This window comes from Oculina patagonica, chromosome 4, assembly GCF_052425735.1.
Source record: "Oculina patagonica isolate OP01 chromosome 4, crgOcupat, whole genome shotgun sequence".
Taxonomy (NCBI): Eukaryota; Metazoa; Cnidaria; class Anthozoa; order Scleractinia; family Oculinidae; genus Oculina; species Oculina patagonica.
The window spans coordinates 14,565,396-14,574,163 of record NC_135761.1 but is presented as its reverse complement, the minus strand read 5'-3'; the positions used below and the strand labels follow the sequence as shown (position 1 = coordinate 14,574,163).

Below are 8,768 nucleotides of genomic sequence, written 5' to 3'. Positions count from 1 at the left end.
TTATCCTCATCACATCACATCACGTTGATACTATAATATAAGACAAGCATATGCTACAAAAAATAGATTCCGGCAGCATATGTACCTCACCACATATTTGTCAATAATTATAACCCCCAGACGTACAAAGTAAACCACATCCCCACCGTGGTACAAGAGAGAGAAAAAGAGGGGGAGTGAAGGTTAATGAACATCCCCCTGAGAATTTCGATCTATCAAGACGCAATAAAATTATTTTGCAATGAGTAGTTTTCCCTGAGCTTACATGTCACAATATTTTGTTAGTTATGATGTCATATGACGTCGTGAAACCCGCCACCTTGGATTCGCCATCTAAAATGTCACCATTTTCTCCACACAATTAAGAAAATAATAAAAATTCATACAAAAGATATTTAAATGAAATGCAAAAGTACTAATTTTGCGATTTTGAATGAGAAAATTGAAGAATTATGTCAAAAAGTCGAAATTTTGCGAAACCTGCATGTTGTGGTTGCCATGGCATAATGAAAAATCATGGATACACTGAACAACAGCAACTGAGAGTCTTAGCATCACATAGTAAATCCCCTTTTTAAGACTGCAAAGAAAACCTCGAGATGGAGATGTAAGTCATCCCTTCCCACGTCCGAGGGTTATTTATAATCATAGTTATAGTTTCTAAATAAATTAACATCTATCATTCTCATTTAAACTAACAATAATGTAGTATCTTATACAACAATTGTTCTGAAGCACATCACTCCCTGAAAGATGGTCCTGCAGTGTGAGTCGGGTCAGTTACGTTGGCAGACTCGGTGGAATAATGTTCTCTTTTAGCAGGATGAATGACTGCTGAGGAGCGAGCACAGCATATGATTCCCTTTATCTTTTCTCTGAAGTTTTGGTTTATCAGAGCGTATAGAAATGGGTTGGCAGCAGAACTGAACAAGATCATGGTGTGAGTGACGGTGTATACATCTTTATTAATCCTGTAAGATAAAAACCCGTCTACGAGGTGGAGAATCATGTCAGTTAGCCAACAGATGCCAAACAATGCAGTGACAGTGACGGCCATCAAGGTAACTCGCTTCCGCACCCTGATGACACCCTGTGTATAGAGAGAGGTGTACGATTGAAATGTTAACATTTGGACCAACAAAGCTATTTGAAAAATAACTGTCAAAAAGAATTTCCTGCCTCGTTCCTGAATTAAATGATATTAAAATTTAAAATCACAATAGGTGAATCGTTGTGTACAATAGTTATCCGATTAGATAAGCTTTTCAGTTTCGGATTGAGCTACAAAAGTTTCACCTTAAATATTGATAGGGTAATGGCACGCTAAAACAATCTGAAAAATAAAGCCCGATGTATTTTTAATAGTTTTTATGTGACACGGGTTTAAAAACTAAAACATATCATGTGGCTTATTGGAATTTAGGCTATTTAAGCCAGTGAAGGTCAACGGCGCTGCGAGACCGTCATGCGTATCGGGGTGGGTTCGTGGGAGCATCACTATTTACTTTCCGGCAGTCTGCAGACGTGCAGTTATCTGATTGGCTCTGCGTCTTCGCAGGTCTGGTTTTAATGACATCAAGTGCCGCTGTGACGAAATCGTGCTTGGATGTTCCTTGATGAAACTGGTGACCATTCAGTGAGAGATGCTGTAGCTTTAGCAGACAGCATCAGTCCTATTCCTTCCGTATGAGACGAGTCGTCCTCCTCATGACCGGAATACAAAAGAGTTTTTTCTCTAAACAGGCAGATTTGTCTAGACTGTGTCTATCTTGTTTTCCCAGGCCGAGAACTGCGATGTTGTATCGTCTCATCTCTGCGGAAACTTGTCCTGTCTCCCCAGTCTCGAACTTGGTCCAAATGTTCCAACAGTTGATGTTGAAAATAGCCCTGGTTGAAAGAAGATTCTACACCGTAACATCCGTTTGGCTTCACTACGGCTTTTCGTATGCAGTCTTTGTGGGCTGCCTTCCCGTCCAAACCCTCGTTTTTTTTCTTGGATTGGGACCAGCAGAGAACTGGTTGTATGTACCAATTCGAATTCCCAGACGAGCTTCAACACAATTGGCGACTTTTCATAACATTGTACAGCTACGTGACCACAAGCTTTGACTTTTCCATAGCAACTGGTTTTTGACAGCCATGTTTTAAATATTTCTCACTTTTGTGGTTTGATCCCTGAGATTGCATGACACAATATTTTGTGACGTCGTGAAATCAGCCATCTTGGATTCGCCATCTTCGATGTCACCATTTTCTCCAGAAAATTAAAAAAGAACCAAGTTTATTTGTGTAAGGCTAGAAAATACGGTGGTAATAAAGAGCACATCGTTATAAGCTACGCAATGGTTCAGAACAGACCAGTGCATCAGCTGTCCAATTTTGGTTGATGAAACAAAAGAAAAAATATATATATAACCCTTACCCTTTGTTGGTAAGTGGTTTGACTGTCGTCATTGCGTTTGACCCACAGAGTGTACACGACTCTGGAGTAAAACCCAACCATCAATGCCAAGGCAAGAATTATCAAGCCAGTCCACATCCAATGGGAAGCCCGAATCAACCACTCCTGGCCGGGCCACGTTTGTACGCAGATATTTCTCTTCACGTTCCTGGTCAGGAATGCTGGCATACAGAAAACTAATGAGAACATCCAAGAACCAAGAACGATCACCTGAAATAGTAAAAAAAAATGATGGTTTTGTTGTTATAGATGTTTGTGAGAGTAGATCATCCGATATTTAGGTTTGACGTTGGGTTTTTCATGTTTCAGTAAATGGAATTAAAGTGTTAATTGTTGTATAGAAACGGATTCTTGTTCTTATGTGAACTGAAGGTAACATATGGCAGTGTTCAATTGTCAAAATAGAATAAATCTTTTTTATTGACATGGGAGCCGATTAAGATAACTGAAGTCAAAAGCTTGCTATCACCGACTGATGGGTGGTTAAGCCATTGTTTGTTACCCCAACATTTTGTCAGACTGCCTTAAACGCCAGTATCCATAAATGAAATATTTCATTTTGAAACATAAAAGTTTCAAGTGAGTAAGTAAGTGCCAAGGTGTTTCGTAAAAACTAATCGAGGACTACTTATCTGCAAATATTACCACAGACTTGAGAACAGATAAAAAAATGTAAGAGTAACTTGGACTGCTCAGGAACACAAAACATTGACTCCAACCAGGCTAGCTAAAACATGGACCGCTTAAACCTGGGTCCAACTTAACTTCCAACTTAACTGGGTCCAACTAACCTTCAAGCCATAATTACCGCAACTGGTATAAATATGAATTTAGTTTTTATTTATGTATTTATTTATGTATTTATTTATTTAAATTTAATGGCCCAATGTAAAATACGAAATTTAGATAAAATACAATATAATACATAAATTGTGCCATAAGGAAGGTCAGAAAAAGAGACTTTTACCCATTACAGGGCAGACCACCTTAAAAGAAAAGAAAAGAAATATAAAAAATCTACCTAACAGTTTCGAAATAAAAGTATCAACAAAAAACGTAATTATTCAACATCAGTAGTTCCTTACTCCCATTTTAAAACAAAGAAAAACTTGAAGCTTCACGAACTGACAGTGGTAACACATTCCACATTTCAACAATCCTATTTAAAGACATTTAAAAAGCTTAACCTAAAAGTATCAGTTCTAGCAGAATTGTTCTTAAGTGCGTTGCGAATCACACTGGTTTATCACATATCAAAATTAAATCAACACACTATAGTTACAAGATATCTAAAAGTTGTCGCTAGCAAACCTTTAGTTTCCGCTCGGTAAGTTTTCCCTTGTTACCAAGAGGATAAACAACTGCATAATATCGTTCAATGGCGATTGCAACTAAAGTGACAACCGAGGAAGCTGCTCCAATCCACGCAACGGTTCCGCCTGTAAGTAGTTTGCATAGAACTGTACCGGTCATGCCCTCTGGGTGGATGGAAGCAAACTTCAAAATAACCTCTGGTCCAATAAACGCTGCGTATACGATATCCGCTATGGCTAGATTCACAAGAAGATAATTCATGGGAGTCCTGTGTAATATAGTAAATATATACACATAAATTGACAGACCCACATAGACACAGTGACCGGATCATGTGCGCGCATTTAAAAATGCTTCTGTATAGAAATATCACTACTAATTTATATTCACGAATGAACTATTTATATTCACTGTCCGTGTCTCCTGGAATGTGCAGAAGAAGAAGAAAGGTAAAGCCTTAGAAATTTGGGTAAAGGTATTGTCAAATATCAACCAATGAGCCCAAACTAGAAATGAATTTCAAAGCGTCATTAGTATTTTCACATGCATCTTGAGAATTGAATGTGTTTTAAGGTGTCGTTCAAATTTTATGATGGCCATTAGCAGTGAATGGACAAAGGCTTTTTTGCTAGCCGTAAACGCATATTAGAGCTTTCTAACTTGTCGCTGTCTAATATAATTTACTGCAAAGATTCGAAAAATGTGATGATTTAGTAAGGGACTGGTCAATAAGTACCAGGGGGGGTGGGCCGGAGCAATTGGAAAAGTGGTGGCTTGAAAATTTGTGACCCACCCCTTCCTTCTGGCTCAAAACTGACTGGCCCACCCCTGATAAGAGGTTGAAAATTACATGACCCACCCCCCTTTCCTAAAAAAATCAAGGGACCAGTCATTTGTTTATCATCTGTTAGGGGTTGGAGGTTTTTTATTTGACATCAGCTTTTAAAGTGGAATTCCTTAAATAGACCACCCTACTTTTTCCTGACGAACACTGCTGTTCCATGTACGTCTTTTCCCTTTTTTTAACACACCAGAGAAGGATGAATTTATCACTTCCTAAACTAGTCTTTTGTAAGTTTTCCACCTATTTGTGTGTAAAGTCCATGGGAAAATTTAGACACAAACATGTGCGAAAACTGAAACAGTATGTAATATTAATTCATAAACAATTATTGAATAGTTCATATTTTTAAACAGAAATTGAAAACAGAAACTACAACCACTGTCCATCATTCATATTTTGCAAAGTGTTTGAGAAAAGAGTTTACTGGTATTAAAAGGGCTAAAGCCCGACGCGAATCTATGCAGGTTGAAGAGAGACAGGCAAAACTGATCTTATGATCACAAGCCATCTAGGGGGGTCAGGGGGCATGCTCCCCCGGGAAATTTTTATATTTGGGCCTTCTGAAATCGCTAGAAATTCATTCAAAACTACTCACATGGAGAAATTTATCAATTAATGAATACAAATTTTCTTGGAACTGTAACAGTTTAAAGTTAGTGAATAAATAAGATGACCCACCCCCTAAATGGAGATCAAAATTACATAACCCACCCCTTTTCGAGGGCTCAAAAAATGATGACCCACCCCCTTTCTGCTCCTGCCCACCCCCCCTGTACTTATTGACCAGTCCCTAAGCCGTTTAACCCTCGCCTGTGACTCCCAAACCTAGTCTCGTGTATGCATACGCTCTCCATAGGTCTCTAAAATAAATTTCAATAGCGTCAAAAAAGCAAATTAACCTACTACTGTTAGTTATTGTATTTTTGACATACCTCATATCTCGATTTTTCTTTATTATCGCACAAACAAGACAGTTTCCGACGATATCGATAACGATGAGAATAGAGTGCACCATTGCTATGGCAATACCAGTTGATTCCAGCATGACTGATGGAAAGTTAAGCGACCTGGACAAAAAAGACAGGAATACCTGAATCTTTGACAAATGATAATCTTTAATCAATAGTACGTACGTAATAAGGGATAATGGACAATCGCCATTAGCGCCTGATGATCGATATTTGATGAAGCTTCTGCGTTTTTTATGATATGTTACTGCACCTACCAACGGTAATGGTAACGTTTGCGTTGGACCAATTGGTTCATACCGCAGGAACTTAACCCGGTTTCGGTAGCATTAAGCGACTAGGTTAGTGCAACACCAATTATGATTTAACCCTATTCAGACCGGGCTTTTTTGGACCTTCCCCGACAATTTTTTTCCAAAATGCCAAAAAAAAAAAAACACCCAAAATTACTGCAAAGAACACAAAATCAAAAACACTGTGCTTAAAAACCGTAAAAAGGTAAAAATTAATTGCATTAAAGTTAATTGTTATTAATAGAAACACCAAAATTACGGCAAATTCGGGAAAACATGCCAAAATGCCGTTGTCATGGTGATGTCAAGTTCCTGACACAACATCCTATCATACCAAATTATTCTCAGATGAATTTGAGATAAACTCACAAAGGTTGGCAAGTTTGGTTGAATCTGGAAAAAGTTATAAGCGTTCAAAGTCAGCGCGGGCCTCAAAAGCCCCCCACCCCCGGTCTGAATAGGGTTAATGTGTTCCTTCTTCCTCTTTAAGAACTAGTCTCTGTTAGAATGAAGCAAAGTGGGAAATGCAATTTTTTTACCCCCTTCATATTTTGCATGCAGTTAGATATTGAGGAGGGATGTACAACCTTAGTTTGTCATGGCAACACCCATCGTTTGTTGGTGTCTCCAAACCAAATTTTTCACTCAAAACATGTTCTGAAATGTGAAAAATGTAAACAGCTGTTTCTCGAGTCCATTAAAAAACTACTGTTCAGAACTTGGATCAAATATAAAGTCATCATTCTAGTTTAAATTGATGTATCATGCGTTTTCTTACATTGCATTTATAACGACTAATCACTCAATTAACTAAGTACGTTTTATATCAGACGTTTCTTCGAATCTCTCCAAAAGTACACCGGTTCCAGACCAGACACTATGCAGTCAGTTTACACAGATATCTCAGTTGCTAAAACTGTAAAGATCTCTGCGGGGCGGGCTCTTTTATATTTTAGGGAATTTAATGAACGAGCCTCAAAAACCAGGTTTTTGCATATTTTGGCGAAAATATTATTTTGTCTGCTCACCAACAAAAGCACTTGCAACAGCGAAACTGTCCTCAGTCGTAAAGAATCTTATCCGTTGAGTCATTTTCTAATCAAAACAATCATATTTAGCCTTTGTTTTGTAAGCAATATTGATCAAAATAAAGCTTATTACATATATAAGAATTTCTCCAGATCACCATTACCATAATGGCGTCGGTTCGTTCATCAAGCATTCATTTTCAACACAAAGTCAAGTGCCTGTACCTTTTTTCTGAGGATCATGTTGCTGTATATACACCTTCAGTGACTGTAATCTGGCTAATTTCAGCATATCTACACAAGTAATAGCAAGCTTAGCATCTTTAACTTCACTGAGAGGACTTGAGTCAACAATCCACGACAAGGGACTTTTAGTTTTCATCTTGGATTGAAGACAATTTGCGTTGTTTTCCTCCAGACGATTGCACCACTCGCTCTTTAAGAAGATAAACTGTCTTGATGTACTAGTTTAGCGATGAGAATCGCAATTTCTCGAGGTATTTTGTTCCATTTTGATTTCGATTACTCGCTAGAGGCGAAGTGTGTAGTTTTAATTTTTACAAAACTTTTTTTTCATATAAAAGAGATTGCAAACAAAAAAAATATAAAAAGCATGTTAAACTTCTCATTCTTGTTCTTGGCTTTTGACACACTAGGTAAAGCTTATCTGATTTTATACCTTTGCAATACTGGTTTTACCCCGATAACGCGCAGGTTTGGCGTAAGTTTTACCCCGATACCGCGAACGCGTTATTAAACATGTTAAAATACTTAGTCAAATAGCTCTTTGCTATTTGCTTTTATATGAATCTTTTAGTTGTTAAATGTTTCCTTTGTGCAATGCATGTTTGTTAGCATAGCATGAAAGTTGGCGTTCCTTTGAATGTCTTGGGTACACTCACCTTTTCTATATTTTTTACTTTCTTTTTTTCGCCTTCTCGGTGTGTTGGCGCTGCTCTGCTTGCTGTCTTTTATATACAGTCGCTCAGTCTATATATCATTAGCATATACATAAAACAAGCTGCAGCAGCTCCCGTTTATGAGAAACTATCAATTAACTTGGAGGTTTTAAATAATTATAACGTAGATCATATGGATTTCTGACATCTCTTTCGAGTTAAATATATGAAGCTCAGTTTCACAGGAGGAAACGCATTCGAATACATTACAAGATTGCTATTCCGCACCTTCTCAATATGGTTAGCAACTGTTACTCGCTGAATTTTTACAAAACTTTTTTTCATATAAAAGAAATTGCAAACAAAAAATAAATTATAATATAATAAATATCTCAAACTTTCTCATTCTTGTTCTTGGCTTTTGACACACTGACTGTACGGCTTTTCCGTTTTTGCACTTTTACCGTACGCTGGTTCTACCCATATATCGCGCAGGATTGGCGTACGTTTTACCCCGATATCGCAATCGCGATTATTAAAATACGTAGGCAAACCGTTCTTCGCTATTTGCTTCCATATGCATCTTTTAATTGTTAAATGTTTCCATTTTGCAATGCATGTTTGTTAGCAAACTTGAAAGTCGGCGTTCCTTTTATTGTTTTTGGTACACTCACCTTTTCTATATGATTTTACTTTCGTTTTTCTTTGATTCTTCTCTGTGAAGTAAACATATAAAGAAAAGACAGCTCTTGCCTCAAATGCTATGCTGGTCTTTTATGATTATTAGTACGCAGTCGCTCAGTTTATATGTCATTAGCATATACATTAAACAAGCTCCAGTGCAACTGTCACTCCCGTTTATGAGAAACTATCAATTAACTTGGATGTTTTAATCATAACGTTGATCCATCGGGTGCGATCTCTGACATCTTAATCGAGTTAAATATAGCTCAGTTTCATG

General features: G+C 37.5%; 1 protein-coding gene across 1 annotated transcript; it reads right to left on the bottom strand.

Annotated features, from left to right (window-relative positions):
- Window positions 1–739: 739 nt before the first annotated feature.
- On the bottom strand, window positions 740–8,560 carry LOC144651603 (pyroglutamylated RF-amide peptide receptor-like). Its single transcript, XM_078511546.1, has 5 exons — window positions 8,482–8,560; window positions 5,552–5,686; window positions 3,773–4,043; window positions 2,423–2,671; window positions 740–1,090 (listed from the first exon to the last, which is right to left on the bottom strand). The coding sequence occupies exons 2-5, from the start codon at window positions 5,662–5,664 to the stop codon at window positions 740–742; spliced, it is 984 nt and encodes a 327-aa protein (XP_078367672.1). The 5' UTR covers window positions 5,665–5,686; window positions 8,482–8,560.
- Window positions 8,561–8,768: the final 208 nt, after the last annotated feature.